The sequence below is a fragment of the Chiloscyllium plagiosum genome, unplaced genomic scaffold (genome assembly GCF_037043375.1).
Source record: "Chiloscyllium plagiosum isolate Xiang-an unplaced genomic scaffold, Cpla_swu_hap1 HiC_scaffold_26, whole genome shotgun sequence".
In the NCBI taxonomy this organism is placed as follows: Eukaryota; Metazoa; Chordata; class Chondrichthyes; order Orectolobiformes; family Hemiscylliidae; genus Chiloscyllium; species Chiloscyllium plagiosum.
This window is the reverse complement of record NW_028270164.1, coordinates 13,025,955-13,051,061: the sequence shown is the minus strand read 5'-3', so window position 1 is coordinate 13,051,061 and position 25,107 is coordinate 13,025,955. Positions and strand designations below refer to the sequence as shown.

Below are 25,107 nucleotides of genomic sequence, written 5' to 3'. Positions count from 1 at the left end.
CTGGTCAGCATGGATGAGTTGAACTGAAGGGTCTGTTTCTGTGCTGTCCTCTCTATGACCCTATGACTCTAACTGAATAAATAATTGAGTTAGAGCAGGATAGTGAATAAATTCCCCTGCCCTTCTTCAAAATAATGTCATGACAGTTTTAGGCACCTGAACAAACAGATGGGAATCACAGATGCCAATCAATTTCACAGTCAAAATCTATCTCTTTTTGAGACTGAGATGTGGTAGATTATGAAGCCAAAAACCCTCAGTCCCAGTCAAAGAACTCCATATGACATAGAAAAGCCAATATCATTGTAGAGAGGACTGTGCTCTGAATCTAGAGCATTCCTTGGGATGGGAACAGAACATCACAAAACAGAGAGAAAGGGCAAATTTATCCAGATGGCACTCAATGTGGGGAATTAGAAGTTCACCCTTTTTGGATCTGATAAAGATAAGTCAGAATAATTTCTTAAACAAAAAAACATTGCTGAAGAAACTCAGCAAGTCTAGCAGGATCTATGCAAAGAAAGCAGAGTCAATGCTTTGGGTCCTTCTTCAATTCTGTAGAAGAGTTACTAGAATCAAAATGTTAACTCTTTTTTTAGATTAGATTAGATTACTTTACAGTGTGGAAACAGGCCCTTCGGCCCAACAAGTCCACACCGACCCACCGAAGCGCAACCCACCCATACCCCTAACCTAACACTACGGGCAATTTAGCATAGCCAATTCACCTGACCTGCACATCTTTGGACTGTGGGAGGAAACCGGAGCACCCGGAGGAAACCCACGCAGACACTGGGAGAATGTGCAAACTCCACACAGTCAGTCGCCTGAGGCGGGAACTGAACCCGAGTCTCTGGTGCTGTGAGGCAGCAGTGCTAACCACTGTGCCACTGTGCCATCTCTCTACAGATGCTGACACACCTGCCAAGTTTCTTCATAATTTCTGTTTTTGTTTCAGATTTCCAGCATCCGCAGTTTCTCTGGTTTTAGATCAAAATAATTTCTTAATGCTGAGAGACTGGAATATGTGGACAGATAGCACAATAAGTATGCTGTACAACAATCCACACAAAAAGGAATGTGTGAATGCAGGAAATAATTTGAGGATAATCTAATGTTGGCCTTTACAGGAATTGAAAATTAAAAATGAGAAAGTGATGTTTGAGTTGCATAAAATCTTAATCAGATTCCCTCGAGAAATCTGCATTTAGATTTCTCACAGAAACCCAGGAGAGAACTATTGGCATTCGAAAGGGTGCAGTGTAAATTAATGAGCCAATGATTAAGGAGATCAATTGGGAGGATAGATTGAATCAATTTGGCTCATGTTCCCTTGAGTTTTTAAAGATTACAACTGGATTGATTGAGCTATTTCTAACTTGTTAGGGAATTGTTTGGATACCTATAGATAATGGAGAAACTGTTTGGAATTCTAGTGCAGGGGGACATAATCTGAAAACTAGAATTGGTAATGCGGTACCTGCAGAGGGTGTTCTTTCCGCACATGCAGTTGCAACATCAATGAATTTACAGAGAAAGTGTAGATTTTAACAAACTCAACAAAAGGCTAACAAGCAGAAACGGTGCTGGTCTCATGAACTAGGTTTTAATGGAAGCATGATTCTCAGTCTGTATACCCTAATCACCAATTCTCCACTACTTCTGTCTTCCTTTTGCATGGAATCATCTTTTTACTCAAACACAGCACACAGTTTCACACACAGCTGAGGTTTGCTTCCTCACATGAATGATGTTTCAAAAACAAATGATAGCGATTGCCATTTCAACAGCAAAAGTGCCAGCACACATTTTGGGAACACCTGTTAAAACATCTCTGCTATAATTCTAAAAGGTGAAAGTGGGTACGGCAGATACTGGATATTAGAGCCAAGATTAGAGTGGTGCTGGAAAAGCACAGCAGATCAGGCAGCATCCGAGGAGCAGGAAAATCGACTATTGATCAAAAACCTTTCATCAGGAATGACTAATTCTAAAAGATCTAGTTTATTAAAGACTGACAGTCTGAAAGAAGAAGTTTGTACTAGAATGCAGAATTATACATCAGCTCAACAATTATTTTATCCGTTTTGAAGCACAGATGGTACATAAACAATAACATTTCTGCAACCACTCAGGGCAGAAAATGACCTAAATTCCGAGGCCACTCTGCAAATTGAATTGAAGTAAAAGATGTCATGAGATTATTTCAGAGAGCAGTGGAGTTAGTTTCAGAATCCTCATCAATATATCTTCCGTCTTCAGCATCAGAAAAACTGATTGTGTTCTTTGTCACAAGTGGGAGTTTGCTGTGAGTAAACTGGCTGCTGTATTCCCAACATTAAAGTAATGACTATACTTCAAAAGTATTCAGTTAAAAATCACACAACACCAGGTTATAGTCCAACAGGTTTAATTGGAAGCACACTAGCTTTCGGAGTGTCGCTCCTTCATCAGGTGAAGGAGCGGTGCTCCGAAAGCTAGTGCTTCCAATTAAACCTGTTGGACTATAACCTGGTGTTGTGTGATTTTTAACTTTGTACACCCCAGTCCAACACCAGCATTTCTAAATCAAGATATTCAGTTGTTGTGAAAAGTATTAGGGATTGGCAATTTTTCTATATTTTTAACTTTCAATGGAGTATTTGAATGAGCAGAAATAAAATTGAAACATGAGGAGATATTTTAAATATCATAAAGGCACTATCCACATAACAGATATTGGTTGCTGTATAAAACACATATTTAAAATAAATCATGAATGGAGGAATGCACATGTGAAATTGGAAAGCATTTTCCATACAAGGTGTCATGGAAATCTGGAATTGTCCCATCCAAAGCATAGAACATATCACAGTGCAGTACAGGCCCTTCGGCCCTCGATGTTGCGCTATCCTGTCATACCAATCTGAAGCCCATTCTAACCTACACTCTTCCATGTACATCCATATGCTTGTCAAAAGGCATATGAACACATAGTCAATAGAACATTACAGAAATGAAATCACTCGATATATATTTGGTCAGAGACTTACAGAATATGAAATAATATTAAATGGAGCTACAAATCAGCTGTTATGTAATGAAATGGCAAGAATAATCTCAAGAAGTTGAATGGGCTATTTGTTGTGACATTCATATATAACCCTCTGTCAGAGAACACTTTCAAATAGCAGTCTATTGTTATAAAACAATTGAGAGGAGAAATAGGAAGAAAAGAAATTTGAAAGTTGAAAAAATTTGGCAATTACTGTTGGGTGACAGAGAGACTTGCTTTCAGACAAGAACAAGGGACTAATTTTTATCTCCTCAAACACCAAGTTGTTCAGTCACAGACCCTATGCAATTGTTGCTGCGAATTATACAGACTGACCCCAATAAAATAGATTTACTGCAGTGGAGAATCATTGTGTCGATACTCCACCAGCACAGCCACAGGGAAATGGTGTCAACCTGTGAGAAAATGATATTCTTTTAACACAAGGTAACACCAATGACATTTTTTTCTCACACACATTGTAACCGCTGATGAGGGAGGGACAAGTGTGTGGTCGACACACGTCCAGTTCATCACAAACTTTGATTGCCTGATTTGTTGCCAGTTCTAGAACTCCTTTCAGAACTAACATGTGAAATGATACTTTGTTCTCAATGAAAGTGGAGCCTTAAATGTTTTCTTTTCCAGACACTCAATGAAGCAGATGGCCATAACGACACCAAAGTGGGAAAATGAAGATCCCCGGGCTACGTATATGTGAATGGGATTTTTGGTCTAAATCATATCATGCCCCTTGACTGATTTCAGAGAACAAAATGGACTTTGTCATCAAATCAACTTGACCACCAAACTGGGGAAGGACGAAACAAAAACAAAAGCCTTTTCATTGAAGTTGTTGTGTCTCTAACTGCACCTTAGTGTTAACTTACTGTTCTTGCGCTTCCTGGTTGCACAACTGGAATGGTTTGAAACTGACACAGAAATTGCTTGTGAAACTTAGCAAGTCTGGCTGCAGGAAGAAAGCACAGTGAACATTTTGATCCAGTGACTCTTCGGCAGAAGTCTTCTGGACATGAAACATTAAATCTACTCTCCTCCCACAGACACCACCAGACGTGCTGAGTTTCCAGCAATTTCTGTTTCTATTTCAGATTACCAGCCTTTCAAGTCTTTTTGTTTTACTTTCGAATTGCTTGATATTTTTATCGTGAATTATGCCAATTGCTAAGTTTGTAAATATCATGAACACATAAAGATTGTTCCGTGATAAATACTCATTCACTGGAAGCTAATGATTCAAATAATATTTCTCACTTTTACTGAGTTGGAATGATATACTATCATAACAGGATTGTCAGCTGGTCTTGTAGTGTAATGCAGATACAGGAAGCTACATATTGTCACAACTCACTGGGATAATGCACAGGAAATCAATCACCACTATTCCTGAACACATCACAAATGTGAAAATTTAATTAAACACTCAAATTGCACAATTTTACCTCACTATCCAATTTGGGTTAAAAGAATACACACATCACATTTATTTCATTAACAAAACAAAAGGGCGAGCAAATTAGATATCACTCCATAGAAGACATATTTATCACACATGAGTAATGTGATATATTAATTTTCATGCTAACGCAATGCCTGATATGTCAGTAAAACATTCCAAGGACTGGTGATGATTTCAAATAGCATATCCTTTCTGCTGTTAGCAAAACGACCAGGAGCTGAATGTACCCCATAATCCCAGTCTTGAGAAATCTGCAACATTAAATGGGATTCTGCAATTGGACAACATTTGCTGGGTACAGTAATCTGAAGCATAAACAGAAACTGCTGGAGAAACTCAGCAGGTCTGGCAGCATTTGTCAATGTTCCGGATCCAGTGACACTTCTTCAGATCTGCTAGTAGCTACAAAAGGTGGTATGCATGCTGAAGACAGGGTGTGAATGAAGGTGAAAGTGTAAGTGAATAGGTTGAGAGACAAAGACAGTTAGGCAGACAAAGGGATAAATAACAGTAAGCCTGGGAGGATGAAAAGCTGATAATGGGGACCATAAGTAGATGAAAATGGGTTGGCAGTGCTGAAAGGAGCCCATATCATGACAGGGCCAGGAGTGTGGGGGATGGAGAAATAATACCGAGGAAGATGTTTGGGTTTTAAAATTATTAAACTCGATATTGTTTCTGAGGCTGCAAGGGCCCGGAATGGAAACTTTGATGAGATGATGAGATTTCCCGGTCAGCCCCACGGCTTCTGCTTGTTTCTACCCCAAAGAAACTATCTCTTTCTACTTTGATTTGATTTTTTTTTCTCCCCTTATCCAGTTCCTTCTCACTTCCAGCTGTGATTCTTGTAATACTCTACATTAGTTTCAGAATTTCCACTTTGTGGGCACCAGGCTCCTCCTCTTCACCATAGACATGCACTTCCTTCACACGTCCATCCCCAATATTTGGCTCGCCACCTCCTACTGGAATGAAGGCCTGACCCATTCCCATCCGCCATCACTCTCCTTCGCCTGGCCAAGTTTGTCATCAGTGTGAACAACTTCACCTTTAAGTGTCAATTTCTTCAGTTAAAGGTGTGGCCATGGATACCCACATGGGTCCCAGTTCAGCCTGTCTCTTTGTGGAGTATGTGGAACATTTCTTGCTCCAATCCAACTCAGGCCCACTCCCTACATCTCTTTATCCGATACATTAGTGACATAAAGTCATAGAGTCATAGAGATGTACAGCATGGAAACAGACCCTTCGGTCCAACCTGTCCATGCCGAACAGATATCCCAACCCAGTCTAGTCCTGCCTGCCAGCACCCGGCCCATATCCCTCCAAACCCTTCTTATTCATATACCCATCCAAATGCCTCTTAAATGTTGCAATTATACCAGCCTCCACCACATCCTCTGGCAGCTCATTCCATACACGTACCACCCTCTGCGTGAAAGAGTTGCCCCTTACGTCTCTTTTATATCTTTCCCCTCCCACCCTAAACATATGCCCACTAGGTCTGGACTCCCCGACCCCAGGGAAAAGACTTTGTCAATTTATCCTATCCATGCCCCTCATGATTTTGTAAACCTCTATAAGGTCACTCCTCAGCCTCCGACACTCCAGGGAAAACAGCCCCAGCCTGTTCAGCCTCTCCCTGTAGCTCAAATCCTCCAACCCTGGCAACATCCTTGTAAATCTTTTCTGAACCCTTTCAAGTTTCACAACATCTTTCTGATAGGAAGGAGACCAGAATTGCACGCAACATTCCAACAGTGGCCTAACTAATGTCATGTACAGCCACAACATGAGCTCCCAACTCCTGTACTCAAAACTCTGACCAATAAAATAAAGCACACCAAATGCCTTCTTCACTATCCTATCTACCTGCGACTCCAAGGTCTCTTTGTTCAGCAACACTCCCTAGGACCCTACCATTAAGTGTATAAGTCCTGCTAAGATTTGCTTTCCCAAATAGCAGCACCTCGCATTTATCTGAATTAAACTCCATCTGCTACTTCTCAGCCCATTGGCCCACCTGGTCCAGATCCTGTTGTAATCTGAGGTAACCCTCTTCGCTGACATCATTGGTGCTGCTTCTGTCTCTGGTCCAGAGTTGGAAAAATTTATCAATTTCACTTCCATTTTCCAGCCTGCTCTCTCTTTCACTTGGTCCACCTATCTTTCTCAGTGTTTACCTTCCCCCATACCCCTGGCCTTGTCATAACATGAACTGAAAATGTGTTGCTAGAAAAGCGCAGCAGGTCAGGCAGCATCCAAGGAGCAGGAGAATCGATGTTTTCGGCATGAGCCCTTCTTCAGGAATTCCTGAAGAAGGGCTCATGCCCGAAAAATCAATTCTCCTGCTCCTTGGATGCTGCCTGACCTGCTGCGCTTTTCCAGCAACACATTTTCAGCTCTGATCTCCAGCATCTGCAGTCCTCACTTTCTCCTTGTCATAACATAAGCTGATTTCAGCACAGCCAGCCCATTTTCATTGATTTATGGTCCTGATTATCAGCTTTTCTTATTCCTGGGCTTACCATTAGTCCTTTGTCTACCTGACTGTTTTGGTTTCTTTCTGGGCTCCATCTCTTCACTTAATCCATCCCTCCCCCATCCAGGTCTATGGCACATATACCACCATTTCCGAGCTACTAATAGTTCTGAAGAAGGTTACTCAACCTGAAACATTAATTCTACTTCCTGTCCATAGCCGCTGAACTATAGAACATAGAACGTAGAAAAGTACAGCACAGAATAGGCTCTTTGGCCCACGATATTGTGCCATAAAATATAGTAACTTAACCTACACACCCCTCAACTCACTGCTATCTATGTGCATGTCCAGCAGTCACTTAAATATTCCCAATGACTCTGCTTCCACCACCACAGCTGGCAATGCATTCCATGCATTCACTATTCTCTGCATAAAGAACCTACCTCTGATGTCTCCTTTATACCTTCCTCCTAATACCTTCAAACTATTACTCCTTGTCAATCATGCCCTGGGGAATAGTCTCTGGCTATTGACTCTATCTATTCCACTCATTATTTTGTGCACCTCGATCAGGTCTCCTCTCTTCCTCCTTCTCTCCAGAGAGAAAAGTCCAAGCTTATTCAACCTTTCTTCATAAGGCAAGCCCTCCAGTCCAGTCAGCATCCTGGTAAACCTTCTTTGCACCCTCTCCAAAGCCTCTGTAACTTTCCGATAGTAGGGCGACCAGAACTGGACACAATATTCCAAGTGTGGTCTCACCAGGGACTTATAGAACTGCAGCAAAACCTCGCAGCTCTTAAACTCGATACCCCTGTTAATGAAAGACAAAACACCATATGCTTTCTTAACAACCCCATCCACTTGGGTGGTAACTTTGAGGGATTTATGTACTTGTACACCCAGATCCCTCTGTTCTTCCACCACTGCCAAGAATCCTGTCTTTAATCCTATATTCAGCATTGAAGTTCAACCTTCCAAAATGCATCACTTCGCATTTATCCAGGTTGAACTCCATCTGCCATTTCTCAGTCCAGCTCTGCTTCCAGTCTATGTCGCGCTGCAGCCTGCAGTAGCCCTCTATACTATCAATGACACCTCCAAACTTTGTGTCGTCTGCAAATTTACTAACCCACCTCTCAACCTCCTCATCAAGTCATTTATAAAAATTACAAAGAGCAGAGGCCCAAGAACAGAGCCCTGCAGGACCCCACTCAACACTGACCTCCAGGCAGAATATTTTCCATCTACAACCACTCGCTGCCTTCTGTCAGCCAGCCAATTCTGAATCCAGTTAGCCAAATCTCCCTGTATCCCATACTTCCTGACTTTATGAATTAGCCTACCATGGGGAACCTTATGAAATGCCTTGCTGAAGTCCATATACACTACACCACTGCTTGACCGTCGTCAACCTGTCTTGACACTTCCTCAAAAAACTCAATAAGATTTGTGAGGCATGACCTGTCCCTCACAAAGCCATGCTGACTGCCTTTAATCACACTATGCTTTGCCAAATAGTCATAAATCCTGTCCCTCAGAATTCTTTCCAAAACTTTGCTGAGCACAGATGTAAGACTGACTGGTCTGTTATTGCCAGGGATTTCCCTATTCCCCTTCTTGAAAAGAGGAACAATATTTGGAGAGTGAGGAGGCAAATATCCTCGCCAGCGGCTTACCAGCCTCCTTTCTCGCTTCTCGGAGCAGCCTAGGATAAATCTGGTCTGGCCCTGGAGACTTATCAATCTTTAATATTTTCTAAAATTTCCAGCACATCAACTTCATCAATCTTGATCTGGTCAAGACTGTATCCCAGCTCCTCAAAGTTTTCATTTACAACAAGGTCCCTTTCGTTGGTGAAAACTGAAGCAAAAAACTCATTTAGGGTTTCCCCTATCTGCTCAGACTCCACACACAAGTTCCCTCCGCTATCCATGATTGGCCCCACCTTCTCCCTGATCATTCTCTTATTCCTCACATATGAGTAAAATGCCTTTGGGTTCTCCCTAATCCTCTTGCCAAGCCTTTTTCGTGCCCCCTCCTGGCTCTCCTCAGTCCATTTCTGAGCTCCTTTCTAGCAAGCCTGTAATCCACTAAAGCTGTGCTAGATCCTTGCTTCCTCCACCTTACGTAAGCTGCCTTCTTCCTTTTGACGAGAAGTTCCTCTGTTCTCGTCATCCAAGGCTCCTTAATCTTATCCCTTCTTACCTATATCAGAGGAACAAATTCATGCATCACTCGCAACAACTGCTTCTTAAATAGTCTCCACGTGTCTGCTGTGCCCTTTCTGTGCAACAATTGCTCTCAGTCTGTACTTCCCAACTCTCATCTGATAGCTTCATAATTTCCTTTTCCCCAATTAAATATCTTCCCTCGGTAACTGCACCTTTCACTCTCCAAGGCTATGCTAAATGTAAGGCAGTTGTGATCACTTTCACCAAAGTGCTCTCCTACTGTGAGATCTGACATCTGTCCTGGCTCGTTGCCGAGCATGAAATCCAAAATAGCCTCTCCCCTGGTTGGTCTGTCTACAGACTGAGGAAGGAAACCCTCCTGAACACACCTTAAAAAAAGGCTCCATCCAAACCATCAGCACTTAGGAGGTTCCAGTCAATATTGGGAAAGTTGAAATCCCCCAAATACAACAACCCTGCTACTTCTGCATTTTTCAGAATCTGCCCATCTATGATTCTTCAATCTCTCTACTGCTATTAGGCGGTCTGTAGAAAACCCCTTGCTGTTCCTAACTTCCACCCATACTGACTCAGTAGACCTTCCTCAACACCCATGGTTTTTGTAGCTGTGAAGCACTCTCTGATTAGCAATGCTACACCCCCTCCTCATTTTCCACCCTCCCTGTTCTTTTTAAATGTTCTAAATCCTGGAACATCAAGCAACCATCCCTGCCCCTGTGGAACCCATGCCTCCGTTTTGGCTACAACATCGTAACCCCAAGTACTGATCCACTGCTGAGTTTCTTCAGCATTTTTTGTTTTGTTTCAGATTTCCAGCATCTCATGGATCAGTGCTATTAGGTTTTATGTCCAAAATTCAGACATGGATTTCCAAAATGTCTAACAAAGCCTGAAGCCATTATCTTTCTCCTCAACTGTTACCTATGCACTGACCTTTACCCTAACCATAGGAACAAAGGAACCACAGCAGGCCATTCAGCCTCTCGAGCCTGTTCCACCATTCAATGAGATCATGGATGATATATGGCTTAATCAGCCTTTGGCCAATATCCCTTAATATTTTTGCTCAACAAAAATGTATCTAAATCAGATTTAAATTACCAACTGTTGTAATATCTACTGCCACTTGTGAAAGAGAGTTTCAAACATCTAATATCCTTTGTGTGTAGAAGTGCTTTCTAATGTCTCCTCTGAATAGTTTGGCCCTCATTCTTATTCTGTGTCTACTCATTCTAGAACCCCGAACCAATGGAAACAATTTTACATTATCTACTCTTTAACTCGATATCTCTTGCCTAACCCCACTTACTGCCACTAAATTTCTCACCTAACTGTTCTGATGGTCCCCCCCTGGGGCCTCCCATCATCTGCCTTATATCAATTTAAATCTCTCCAAAATGTCTGCAATCTGAATCCTGACTTGAACAAAATTAACTCATCAGCCCTGCACTCTACCAGTCCTCAGTACCTCAGTTTATAAAATTTTAATTCTAGTGTTCAAATCCCTTCTTGGCTTCACTCATTCTTTTCTTTATAAACCCCTCTGTGAAATCACTGTTCCACTTTGTCATTTCCACATCCTATTGCCTCAGGATTAGCAGCAAAATGTCTTAATTTGTCTAATTGCTCAACTCTAGTATTCTTCCCCTGAACCAGTCACACTTCTTTTGACACACATGTATCATTACTTTAATTTGATAACAATATTTGTCTGATCATTTGTGAAAAATTTTGCAAAGTTTTGCAATGTCGAAAGTGCAATACAAATATAAGTTATTGCTATCATTGATCTTTCCAATAATGGATCCCAAGAAAGATAAATGAAGAAGATGTTTCTCAAGCCATTGCTGTTGTTAATGAGAGTTTTATCGTTGTAGTTTTATTAAGCAAAATTTTTCTCCATGTGTAACAGATTGACTTTGGAGATTTTTCTCTATTTTTTCATGGTTTAAAGTATTTTTCCATGTGGAGTGTTTCCAGTGAAAGCTCTATCCTAAATAAAGTCAAATTTAATTTTAGTTCAATTCCATTAACTCCTCAAATGCTTTGATGGTTGGTGATGATTGCAGAGAAAGGGCTTTGAAAATAATCTGAAAGGATTGAGATTCACAGGGTTCTGTTTTGAAAGGATTCACAAGAGAAGCAATGGTGACATGAGGAAATGTTTTTTATATTTTGAGTAGTTAGGATATAGAATGCCCTAGCCCCAGAGTTAACATTTTAAGTCCAGTGACCCTTCTTTCAACAAGAACACAAATTCAGAGAAAAAAACTAACGTTTATAGTGCATGGGAGGAGACATTGCTGAATGGTTAGCAAGTGGACTCTGATAAATAGATGCAATGCCATGGGAAACACAGATAATAATGCTGATCGACAATTAACAGCAAGACTTTATTATTCTTTAAGCTAATAAGGTTGACTCTGATTGGCCAGAGAATAGCTTTGAGAACTAAACCAGTCAATGGTTGTCAGACATTTTGTTGATTTGAAACAGATGTAATGTGTCACCATAAGACCAGAAGATCTAGGAGCAGAATTCATTTGGTCCATTGAGTCTCCTTTCTCATTCAATCATAGTTGATATGTTTCTCAAACCTATTCTCCTGTGGTCTCCCTGTAACCTTTGGTTCCCTTACTAATCAAGAAACAATCTGTCGCTGTCTTAAATACACGCAATGGCTTGGCCCCCCACAGCAATCTGCAGCAATGACCTTTACACATGAACCTCCCTCTGGCTGAAGAAATTCCACTTCACCTCAGTTCTGAACAGTCATCCTTTCACTTTGAGGCTGTGTCCTTGGGTTGTAATCTCTCCTACTAGTGTAAATATCATCTCCAAATCCACCCCAGACTTCTGAGTATTTTGTAAGTTACAATGAGATTTCCCCCTTGTCCTTCCAAACTCCATCGAGTACAGAACCAGAATCCTCATTAGCTCCTCATATGACAAGCCCTTCATTCCCAGGATCATTCCTGTAAACCTCCTCTGGACCCTCTCTGGCACCGGTACATACGTCCTTGGATACGGGCCGAAAACTGCTCATAATATTCCAGTGTGGTCTGATCAGAGCCTTACACAGCCTCAAAGTACATCTCTGCTTTTGTATTCTCACCCTCCTGTACTCAATGCTACCATTGCATTTGCCTTCCTAACTGCCAACTGAACCTGCATGTTAACTTTAACAAAGTACTAAACTAGCATTTTCAAGTCCCTATGTGCTTCAGATTTCTGAAGCTTTTCTCTCAAAGAAGCCTCCTGAAGGGCATTTTTTTAAAGGCCTTCTGTTTACAAAGAATGGGTGTGTTTAGCTTCTAAAAGCTTGAAATTGTGCCACACTGTGAGTCCGACTGACAATCCTAAATTGGTTGTCCAGGTAGCTCAGACTTGGCTGTACTCACACAAGGAACATACAGGGTTGTTGCACAGGTATAATTGAGAAGGGAAATAACATGTTTTCTTTAGACAAGGGAAAACTGAGAGGGGTTCTGATTGTGAGGTACTGAAGAAGGTTTGCACCCGAAACATTGACTTCTCCACCTCTTGATGGTGCCTGGCTTGCTGTGTTCTTCCAGCCTCCTGCCTGATTATGAGGGTCATGGATAGGGAGTGTATGAAACACCTGTTCCCCTTAGGTAAAGGGCAATAACAAGAGGGCATAAATTTAAGGTGAGGGCAGGAGGTTTAGAAGGGAGTTGAAGAAATCTCTTTTCATTTTTTGGGGGGCCAATGATAGCCTAGTGGCATTATCACAAGGCTGTTAATCCAGACACCCAGGTAATATTCTGGGGATCTGGATTTGAACTCTGCCCTGGGTACTGATGGCTGTGAAACCATTGCCGATTGTTGGAAAAACCCACCTGGTTCACTAGTGTTCTTCAAAGAAGGAAATTGCCATCCTTAACAGATCTGGCCTATGTTGACTCCAGACCTACAGCAATGTGAGGGTTGACTTTTAACTGCCCTCTGGGAAATTAAGCAATGGGCATGAAATACTGACACAATCAGCAATGCTTTCTTTCTCTGGATGAATGAAACAACTTACAGGATGGTGGGAATATGGAATGCACTACTTGGGTGGGTAAAGGAGCTGGGAAAGTTCACAGCCTTTAAAAAGTACTCGGATCAGAACTTGAAATGATTTGATTTATTGTAGTCACATGATCCTACGGAACAGTGAAAAGCTTTGTTTTGCGAGTAGTACAGACAGTTCCGAGCAATCAAGGACATACGGGTCACAGAGTGCTTAGACAGAGTGAGAAGTACAGGTTACACTGCACAGAAGGTGCGCAAAGCAAGATCAACATTGTTTGAAGTTAGAGAGGTCCATTCATTAGTCTAATTACAGCTGGGAAGAAGCAGTTTTTGAACCTCCTGGTGTGTGTGTTTGAGCTTCTTTATCTTCTGCCTGATGGAAGAGGTTGTAGGGGAGCATTACCGGGGTGTGATGGGTCTTTAATGATGTTGGCAGCCTTCTCACAGAAAAGAGCCATGTAAATGGACCCCATGGATGGGAGGTCAGCTTCTGTAATGGTCCAGGCTGGGCCCATAGCTTTCTGTAGCTTCTTACAGTCCTGGGCAGAGCAGTTGCCATACCAGGCTATTATGCATCCAGATACAGTGCTTTTCATCCTCCATTGGTAAAAGTTGGTGACGGTTCTTATGGATATGCCAAACTTCCTAAGCTGCCTGAGGAAGAAAAGATGTTGTTATACCTTCGTAACCTTGCCATCTACATGGAGAAGTCTGTTAACGTCACTCTGAGGAAACTGACGCTCTCCACCCTCTCTGCCTCAGCTCTGTTGATATAGATAAGGGCATATCCTCCTCCTGTCTTCCTGAAGTCAATGATCAATTATTTTGTTTTGTGAACATTGAGAAAGTGGGTGTTATCATTGCATCACTACACCAAGTGCTCTATCTTGGGGCACATCGTCACTCAGAGGTTAGCACTGCTGCCTCAGGGATAATTTAGAATCTAAATTAATATTTCCAGCAAAGAGACTGAAGTGAATATCTCTACGTTTACTGACATTATAAAGCAAGATGGAAAAGTTAGCTCTGAAGGTGACACAAAAGGGCTTTGAAAATCTCTAGTCAGTTTGATTGTGGATGCTTTTATCGTTGAATAAATTTCAGGATGAAATAAAAAGATTTTCAGCTATGAGAATCAAGGATATAGAAAAAGGGTGGAAAATGGTTTAAGGTTAATGATCAGCTAAGGTGATGTTGAATGGCAGGGCAAGTTCAAGTGACAGTAAAGCCTACTCCTGCCCCTCCTACTTCAGTACTTGTTTCATCATCTGCTTCACAATGGTTTCATCACTGGGCTTCCTGTTATCTTCTTCTTCTTTTAAATTATTTCCACAGTTATATCAGGCATTTACTTCAATATCAAAACTAAGAGCTTGGTGACTGAGGACAAGCAGTGATCAGGTCTTTGTGAATAAGATATGTGGAGTATTGTTCTTCTCATTTGTTCCCTGCCTGGTGAGTCAGAGCTGAATAATTTGTATTTGTTTAAATCTGGTGTATGGGTTATAGGGTAGAGATGTTAAAGTACTTGGAGGCATGAAATGGTTTAAAAGAACCAGCAAAAATTAATGAACGATATTTTGGCAAAGTCTAGTAGCCTTTCAACTGCACAACTGGACCACAGAAATATTTATCACTATGCAGTAAACCATATTAATTGTTGTAAATAGTAAATAATAAGAATCATACCATTGGTTGAAAATCTATCTGAGTAATAATCAAAACATAAAAGTGGCCTACTTAAGTTGTAATAAAATTATTTCTTGAATAGTCTAATGTCCAATATACAGAGAAGTCTGCAGTGGTAACAATCTCTCAAACGGAATATGTCTTGAGTTTGCAATTGTTCCTGTTATTTAAAGTACTGTTGATAAAATATTGTTATAACAGTCACAGTATTACTGGTACACTTTTTGCATATATTACTCCCAAACCATAACTGTTTTCTTTTTACACTTAAACATCAAACAACTCCAAATCCAAATTAACTTTAAAATGTTTTGCTACAATGAAATTGTAATGAATAGCACCGAGTTCTCCCCTATTAATGGCAAGTATGTTTTCTAACCATAATGTTAAACTCACCCATTTCTCCATCATGAATCTGATCATTCTTTTGCTTTCAGCCTGTTGATAAAAATTAATGCCTCTAATTTACTATTTACAAACACATTTCATAACTTACCAAATGTACTTCCGCATTTTCAACTGAAACATGCTACAGTTTATCATTCTCCCTGTTTGCAATGCTTCCTCTTTCTGATCTGATTTCTCTTCCTTTCCCTTACCTTACTTTCCCTTCAGCATTTTAGTCCTTTCTGCAATTTTTCTGCTCTTCTCTCTGCTTCTCCACCCAATTTTTAATCCTCCATTTCGATGTAAACTATTTCCCCAATTGCAGATTCCTCCCCAGCAAGGTAACCTACATGTTCAGAGACCATTTCTACATTCTCTACAGGCTGTTCATCCTCTGACAACTCCATTTTGCCAGGACTCTGAACCCTGTCCAACTGAAACATTTCTCCCTCAAGATAATTAGTTCCCTTGTCATATTCTTACACTGGCTGCTCTAATGTACTGGGAATAACCCTGGGCTAAGTGCTAGTTGCATTGAGGCTTTTGAAGAGATTCTCGTCATGAAATTTCTTATTGCTTTTTACCAAATCAGGACCAACTCACCAGTCAGCAAATATAGCAAACAGACTGCCATCACTTGTACCTGCACCATCTGAGTATGCCCATTATGGGCATAGACAAATCAGGAGTTCTCATGAAGGGCTTATGCCCAAAATGTCGATTCTCCTGCTCCTCAGATGCTGCCAGGCTTGCTGTGCTTTTCCAGCACCATATTCTCGAGCCTGAAGTTGCCAGTCTGGTCTGAGGTTGCTATTCAGGCCAGTACAGTCTCTGCTATCTGACCTTGTAGAAAAAAGGTCAATGAGCTTCTTCCCTTCTCCAGCACTAGTGGCACAATTTTCTCCCCAGTAACTCATACCCCTTACCTCTCTCTCTCTCTCTCTCTTTCTCTCTCTCCCTCTGCTACTCACCTCCCACCAAGGCTCATGTTCCACTATTTTCACTGTTGCCTGCAGGATCTGCCTTTAGTCATTGTCCCTCATCCAAACCTCTGGCACCACTATCCCTGAACATCCTCTGCTTTGCCTGCTCACTCACTTGGGATAACTTCCTACGTGCACAAAAAACAATTCAGCTGTGTCATCATCTTTCATCTTCTTTAATAGGGCAGAAAGAGTCAAGACGAGAGCTGGGCTGTCAGATATTCAGCTTCTCAGCCCTTAAATGAATGCAATCCTAACTGTGACCTCCCAAGTGGCTGACAGACTGAGTTCAAAACTCTAGTCTGGTATCAGAGACTGGTCTTGACTTCCTGTGCTGTGAAATACCTGAGAGAAGGTTATCCCTCTTGATTTGATTGAGACCAACTGACAATTATGATGAGCTTCCAAACTTTGTGCCTGTGCTAAATGGTGAGGCATGACACAAGTAATATGAGCCTGGTACCTCGGACTGAGAGAATAGTATGCAAAAAGATAAGGCATGGAGAGGCAAGGCGGGTGTTCTAAGTATGCAGGTAGGCTTGGAACGAGTGCAAACAAACAGGCCAGATATACAGCCTGGTCTAGTCCATGAGCTGGTGAATGTCCCTGGCTTTACAATGTCCTTACTACAACGTTATAATGATGTTTGCTATTGCAATGTTAAAGTCCAGATCTGTTCTGTAAATGGTTTGGAGATGTATCATGAGGGTTCTTAAAGGCTAGCACCAGTTGTAATGCCAATGTCCGTCGATGTGGGGCTGAAGCATATGACGTACACAGTGACATGTTGGTGCCCAGTATTCAATATGAAGGCCTTTGGAGCAACTGAAGAGCATGATTTAGCCAGTTAGCTGCTCTGATTTCCATTTCGAGAATTCTCGATGGCTAGCTGAAGCTAAATATTGATGAGGTCAGTTGTGACATTAATGAGGCATTTAACAAGTTATAATCCTCCTTAATTGGTGTATCATCACTTCTTGTTGAGAAACATGCCTCACTATAGATGCATAAAACATATAGCAAGTTTTTCTCGATGCAGAAATGGGCCTTACTGGAATTCTTGCCCCATTCTGACACAAAATTCACCATATCCCATGTCATCTACAATTCTATAAGATTCTGCTCACTGTGTTTATTATCTTCAAAGACTTTCTTCAAGTCCCTTTACGTTCCCTTGTTGAACGCCAATGGAAAATGCTGTCCTTGCCTTGTCCAGCCTACACAAAACTTCAGACCCACAGCAATGTTGTTGACAATAAGGTCGTCCGTGCAGTTGGTGCTGGATCATAAATGCTGGTCTGGCCAATGACACCCACAACCTATAAAGGAATAAAGAAAAACTTCCTTCCTATGTTCTTGTTGCATGAACTATGTGGTTTTCCCTCTCCAAATCCTACTGCAGTTGAGGGCGTTGTAGAAGAATATGAAAAGTTCATAAAGATGTGTGCCAGTAACACCACCCACTATGGTGAACCACATGGACCTGACAGTGAACAGTTTAGAATCTCGAAGATGTTACAGCCTAACATCCAGGCCCTATGCATTGTCTCTGTAATAATGTTTCTCATAATAAGAGATAAGGTAGGGTAGTAGGTTGCTGTTCAATGGTTTGGTGTGGGCTCAATGGGCCAAATGGCCTGCTTCCACACTGTTATAACAATGTGACTTGTTGCTAATAGGGATTAATAGTAGAAAATGTCCATTTAAAAGATACTTAGATAGGTACATGAATAGGAAAAGTTTGGAGGGAAATGGGCTACGAGCAAGCAGGTAGGACTAGTTTAGTTTGGGATTATGTTCGGCATGGACTGGTTGGACCGAAGAGTCTGTTTTTGAGTTGTATGACTATGACCTTTGGGCTGCTCTCTCATGAGAGAAAGAGAACTGGTGGTTGATTTAACCTGAGGATCACCATGCTTTGGGCAAGGGGAAAGGTCAAAGAGGCCTTCATGGTGTCTGTAGCCAGTGTGGGATTTAAACCCGAAGAGTTGGCATCACTCTACATACAAACCAACCATCCAGCCAACTAAGCTAACCAACTGCCTAATAGGCAGCAAGCTACCTCTTGTTCAATGCGACAGTTGTTTCTAGTTCGACCAGTGAGTGGTTTTTCTCTGTCATGCTGGGCCAAACAGTCATTGTAGTTTCCTAGGAAGTGGAAGCCAGATGCAAACCTCCCACAGAGTGAGGTGTAATCTTGGTTTTGCTAAACACGTGATAGCAGCCAACAATGGAGAGAGAGTAAAATATTTCACCTATTCCACAGTGCTGAATGATTAGATTCCCTACAGTGTGGAAACAGGCCATTTGGCTGAACAAGTCCACACCGACCCTCTGAAGAGTAACCCACCCAGACCCATTTCTCTACATTTACCCCTGACTAATGTACCTAAAACTATGGGCAATTTAGCATGGCCAATTCACCTGATCTGCACATCCTTGGATTGTGGGAGGTAACTGGAGCACCCGGAGGAAACCCACGCAGACACAGGGAGAATGTGTAAACTCCACACAGACAGTCGCCTGAGGCTGGAATCAAAGCCGGCTCCCTGGCACTGTGAGACAGCAGTGCTAACAACTGAGCCACCGTGCCACCCATAAATGAATGAGTTGGAAAAAATCTCAAATGTTATTGTTGTTGCCATTATGAAGAAAAGTTCACATTTATGTAGAACCTTTCACAACCTCCAGAGGTCCCAAAGTACACAAAAGCCATTTATTTATTTGAAGATATGCCATTTTTGTAATGATGCAGAAATGGTCATGAATTTATACAAAGCAAGGTCCCCAGTCAGGCAGATGAAAATAACCAGATTATCTTTTTTCCTCAGTGATTGTTGGTTGAAGAGTAATTGTTAATGAGCATTTTGTGAAGTATTTAAATTTACACCACAGCTACTTTTCCATCAGGAACGTTTCTGTCCACATGATAGGGTAAATATGGGGTTGCATCATATGCACGTGATATGGGTTGCAGTGGCTGGCTGGAAAGCCAGTGAGACCCTAATAATATCTCTTTTCCAGAGGCCTGTTGCATCTTGAAACAATCAGGCACTCAACAGATGATAACGAGGCCATCCCCTACAATCAGGGACCTAGTGATGGACAGACTTCCCACCAAAGGCAGCTGGTCTTCAGGACCTGAATGCCATTGGAAGATAGTGAGCATAGAGCCAGAAACAGGTAGGTCACGGTGTAAGAGGTCTCATGGGGCAGAGGTCATTGGGAAAGTGGCGTGAAGAAGGATTTGTTGGCAGCAAGGAAGGGTTGAAGGCTTTCAGCAGGTAATCCCAGCAACCAAGCCGACTGATGTAAAATCCCTTAGTCAGGCAACTGAGGGGCTTTGGACAGGGATCCCCCTGGGAACCCACAATCAAACATGGCTGAGTTTAGATATCATACTGGACATACAGCTCCCACTGACTTTATAACAATGGCAGCAAGATGAAGCCATGAATTGATCTCAGTTCAGGTCAGAGTGGGAAGCCTTCCAATAAAGGCTCTGAACAATATGGAAATGCCGTCTCCACCACCCCCTTCTCCAGCCAATTAAATGGCTCTTATCACAAACGTGGCACAATTGGTAGTATACCATGTGATACACATGTAATCTGAGGTAACCCTCTTCGTTGATGACTAAAGAAATTGAGGGTTTGGTTAAGAAAAAGAAGGAAGCATATATCAGGTATAAACAGGATAGATCGAGTGAATCCTTAGAAGAGTATAAAGGCAGAAGGAGTATACTTAAGAGGGAAATCAGGAGGGCAAAAAGGGGACATGAGATAGCTTTGGCAAATAGAATTAAGGAGAATCCAAAGGGTTTTTACAAATATATTAAGGACAAAAGGGTAACTAGGGAGAGAATAGGGCCCCTCAAAGATCAGCAAGGCGGCCTTTGTGTGGAGCCACAGAAAATGGGGGAGATACTAAATGAATATTTTCCATCAGTATTTACTGTGGAAAAGGATATGGAAGATATAGACTGTAGGGAAATAGATAGTGACATCTTGCAAAATGTCCAGATTACAAAGGAGGAAGTGCTGGATGCCTTGAAACGGTTAAAGGTGGATAAATCCCCAGGACCTGATCAGGTGTACCCGAGAACTCTGCGGGAAGCTAGAGAAGTGATTGCTGGGCCTCTTGCTGAGATATTTGTATCATTGATAGTCACAGGTGAGGTGCCAGAAGACTGGAGGTTGGCAAACGTGGTGCCACTGTTTAAGAAGGGTGGTAAAGACAAACCAGCAAACTATAGACCAGTAAGCCTGACCTCAGTGGTGGGCAAGTTGTTGGAGGGAATCCTGAGGGACAGGATGTACATGTATTTGGAAAGGCAAGGACTGATTAGAGATTGTCAACATGGCTTTGTGCGTGGGAAATCATGTCTCACAAACTTGATTGAGTTTTTTGAAGAAGTAACAAAGAAGATTGATGAGGGCAGAGCAGTAGATGTGATCTATATGGACTTCAGTAAAGCATTCGACAAGGTTCCCCATGGAAGACTGATTAGCAAGGTTAGTTCTCATGGAATACAGGGAGAAATAACCATTTGGATACAGAACTGGCTGAAAGGTAGAAGACAGAGGGTGGTGGTGGAGGGTTGTTTTTCAGACTGGAGGCCTGTGACCAGTGGCGTGCTACAAGGATCAGTGCTGGGCCCTTTACTTTTTGTCATTTACATAAATGATTTGGATACAAGCATAAGAGGTACAGTCAGTAAGTTTGCAGAAGACACCAAAATTGGAGGTGTAGTGGACAGCGAAGAGGGTCACCTCAGATTACAACAGGATCTGGACCAGATGGGCCAATGGGCTGAGTAGTGGCAGATGGAGTTTAATTCAGATAAATGCGAGGTGCTGCATTTGGGAAAGCAAATATTAACAGGACTTATACTTAATGGTAAGGTCAGGAGTGTTGCTGAACAAAGAAACCTTGGAGTGCAGGTTCATAGCTCCTTGAAAGTGGAGTCGCAGGTAGACAGGATAGTGAAGAAGGCGTTTGGTATGCTTTCCTTTATTGGTCAGAGTATTGAGTACAGGAGTTGGGAGCTCATGTTGCGGCTATACAGTACATTGGTTCGGCCACTGTTGGAATATTGCATGCAATTCTGGTCTCCTTCCTATCAGAAAGATGTTGTGAAACTTGAAAGGGTTCTGAAAAGATTTACAAGGATGTTGCCAGGGTTGGAGGATTTGAACTACAGGGAGAGGCTGAACAGGCTGGGGCTGTTTTCTCTGGAGCGTCAAAGGTGAGGGGTGACCTTATAGAGATTTACAAAATTATGAGGGGCATGGATAGGATAAATTGACAAAGTCTTTTCCCTGGGGTCGTGGAGTCCAGAACTAGAGGGCATAGGTTTAGGGTGAGAGGGGAAAGATATAAAAGAGACCTAAGGGGCACCTTTTTCACGCAGAGGGTGGTACGTGTATGGAATGAGCTGCCAGAGGATGTGGTGGAGGCTGGTACAATTGCAACATTTAAGAGGCATTTGGATGGGTATATGAATGGGAAGGGTTTGGAGGGATATGGGCCGGGTGCTGGTAGGTGAGCGGCACGGTGGGCGGCACGGTGGCACAGTGGTTAGCACTGCTGCCTCGCAGCGCCAGAGACCCGGGTTCAATTCCCGACTCAGGCGACTGACTGTGTGGAGTTTGCACGTTCTCCCCGTGTCTGCGTGGGTTTCCTCCGGGGGCTCCGGTTTCCTCCCACAGTCCAAAGATGTGCAAGTTAGGTGAATTGGCCATGCTAAATTGCCCGTAGTGTTAGGTAAAGGGGTAAATGTAGCGGTATGGGTGGGTTACGCTTCGGCGGGTCGGTGTGGACTTGTTGCGCCGAAGGGCCTGTTTCCACACTGTAAGTAATCTAATCTAATCTAAAGGTGTGACTAGATTGGGTTGGGATATCTGGTCGGCATGGACAGGTTGGACCAAAGGGTCTGTTTCCATGCTGTACATCTCTATGACTCTATGACTCTGCACCTCCAATTTTGGTGTCATCTGCAAACTTACTAATTGTATTTCTTATGCTCACATCCAAATCATTTATGTAAATGACAAAAAGTCGACCACCCAGTGCTGATCCCTGTGGCACTCCACTGGTCACAGGACTCCAGTCTGAAAAACAACCCTCCACCACCACCCTCTGCCTTCTACCTTTGAGCCAGTCCTGTATCCAAATGGCTAGCTTTCCCTGTATTCCATGAAACCTAACCTTGCTAATCAGTCTCCCATGGAGAACCCTTGTCGAATGCCCTACTGAAGTCCATATAGATCACATCTACTGTTCTGCCCTCATCAATCCTCTTTGTTACTTCTTCATGGGCTAAGAAGTGGCAGATGGAGTTTAATTCAGATAAATGCGAGGTGCTGCATTTTGGGAAAACAAATCTTAGCAGGACTTATACACTTAATGGTAGGGTCCTAGGGAATGTTGCTGAACAAAGAGACCTTGGACTGCAGGTTCATAGCTCCTTGAAAGTGGAGTCGCAGGTTGATAGGATAGTGTTGAAGACATTTGGTATGCTTTCCTTTATTGGTCAGAGTATTGAGTACAGGAGTTGGGTGGTCATTTTGCGGCTGTACAGGATATTGGTTAGGCCACTGTTGGAATATTGCGTGCAATTCTGGTCTCCTTCCTATCGGAAAGATGTTGTGAAACTTGAAAGGGTTCAGAAAAGATTTACAAGGATGTTGCCAGGGTTGGAGGATTTGAGCTGCAGGGAGAGGCTGAACAGGTTGGGGCTGTTTTCCCTGGAGTGTCGGAGGCCGAAGGGTGACCTTATAGAGGTTTACAAAATTATGAGGGGCATAGATAGGAATAATAGAAATAATGGGGTCGGGGAGTCCACAACGAGAAGGCATAGGTTTAGGGTGAGAGGGGAAAGATGTAAAAGAGACCTAAGGGGCAACTTTTTCACGCAGAGTGTGGTGCGTGTATGGAATGAGCTGCCAGAGGAAGTGGTGGAGGCTGGTACAATTGCAACATTTAAGAGGCATCTGGATGGGTATATGAGTAAGAAGGGTTTGGAGGGATATGGGCCGGGTGCTGGCAGGTGGGAGTAGATTGGGTTGGGATATCTGGTCGGCAGGGACGGGTTGGACCGAAGGGTCTGGTTCCATGCTGTACATCTCTATGACTCTACGACATGTAGTGCCCTCCTTCGGCACTGAACTGGAATGACAACTGAGATCTACAGCTGTGGGTAGAATTTGATCAAACTACGTATTAACACAGACATGAGGGTCCCAATGCAAAGCCACAGCTGGCACCACCACCATCATAACTAAGGAACATACTTTAATCCTTAGGACGTAGGTGGGGCTGTTACCAGCTGAGGTTTGAGTTGTAAGAAGTTTGAATCTTGACCTAATCCCATCACCAACCCACCCAATTCTCACTTTAGTGGAAAATGTGAGACCCGGAAAGTGTTTGACAGAAGTGCCAGGGAAGCGGCTCGGCTTTTAAGTGTGTTAATTATCCCAAATTGTTCCTTCAAATTCTCCTATTGGCTGAGAAACATGACAATTCAAGGAAGGTTAGGGACTGAGCTATCAGGGGTATTGTACATTTCCTCTTCATTGATGGATCCTGTGTCATTCCTTGGCCAGCAGCGACCAATCTGAAAGTCCCTTCTCTTTCCTTCTGATCTCCCCCAACCTCATATAGCCACCAACATCTCAACCCAAGAAGCAGGTTTCTACTTTCCAACCCCACGATCAACCTGCAAACACAAGACATTATCCATGGAATTAAACCCCACAGAATGTGACTGAATCCCAATTTCCAGATTCCCTGCTCTTGATTACTGCAGTTGGATCAAGAAAGTTATCAATCTCCAAATGCTCCCACGAGACAAAACCATAGGATCTGTCACATTCTGAGGCTGTGACAGGACACTATACTAATATTTCCTTTCAACACAAACTAGAAGAAATTCATCAGTGTTAATAGATGTACGTGAGAGATTCCCTATCAAAAGCACTAACTCTTATTAAAATGTTTTGTTTTGAAATATTTCTTTCCTGTTCAACTTATGAAATGTTGTCTACCCAGTTTCAGGTGCATTGTCAGCGGAAAAGAAAGTAGCAGGAATTGTGGGAAGAGCGATTACAATAAATTGTTCTTATGACAAACAGTACCAGCAAAACATGAAATACTGGTGTCATGGTTGGACTAATCAATGTACATATGTGGTGAGAACAAATGATCCAGAGGGACAGCAAGGAAGAATGTCAATTAAAGATAACAAGGCACAAGGAGTATTTATTGTTACAATGGAAAACCTTCACAGGGAAGATGCAGGATGGTACAGCTGTGGTATTGATCGACCTGGACTTGATTTAAAGTTTGCCTTAATGCTACAAGTATCTTATGGTATGTGTCTCACTGATTTTCTTCCTTACTCTCAACTGAAATGTTTGATGAATGTTTCACAGTTTTGAATCCTACTGCGACAGATGATGAAACTTGAATTCAAAACGTGATCGGAAATTAAAATCTAGTCACTGGTGTCCATGTAATTATTGTAGATTGCTGTAAAAACCTATTTGGTTCACTGATGTCTTTTATGGAAGGAAATCTGCCATCCGTACCCAGTCTGGCTTACACATACCTCCAGACCCACACCAATGTGATTGAGCCTTAACTAACTTTAAAATAGTCTCGACCCTCAGTTCAAGGGCAATAAATGCTGGCCCAGCTATCAATGCCAATACTCATGAATGAAGAAAACAAACATAGGACCTAGGGCGGCACGGTGGCACAGTGGTTAGCACTGCTGCCTCACAGCGCCAGAGACCTGGGTTCAATTCCCGCCTCAGGCG

General features: G+C 42.4%; 1 protein-coding gene across 1 annotated transcript in view; it reads left to right on the top strand.

Moving 5' to 3' along the window:
* The window catches only part of LOC122562923 (polymeric immunoglobulin receptor-like), a 73,061-nt gene that overhangs the window by 19,642 nt on the left and 28,312 nt on the right, over positions 1 to 25,107 (top strand). Inside the window, exon 4 of the mRNA XM_087973490.1 lies at positions 24,338 to 24,658. Within this exon, the coding sequence (XP_087829616.1) occupies positions 24,338 to 24,658 (321 nt within the window). The remainder of the gene's footprint in view (positions 1 to 24,337; positions 24,659 to 25,107) is intronic.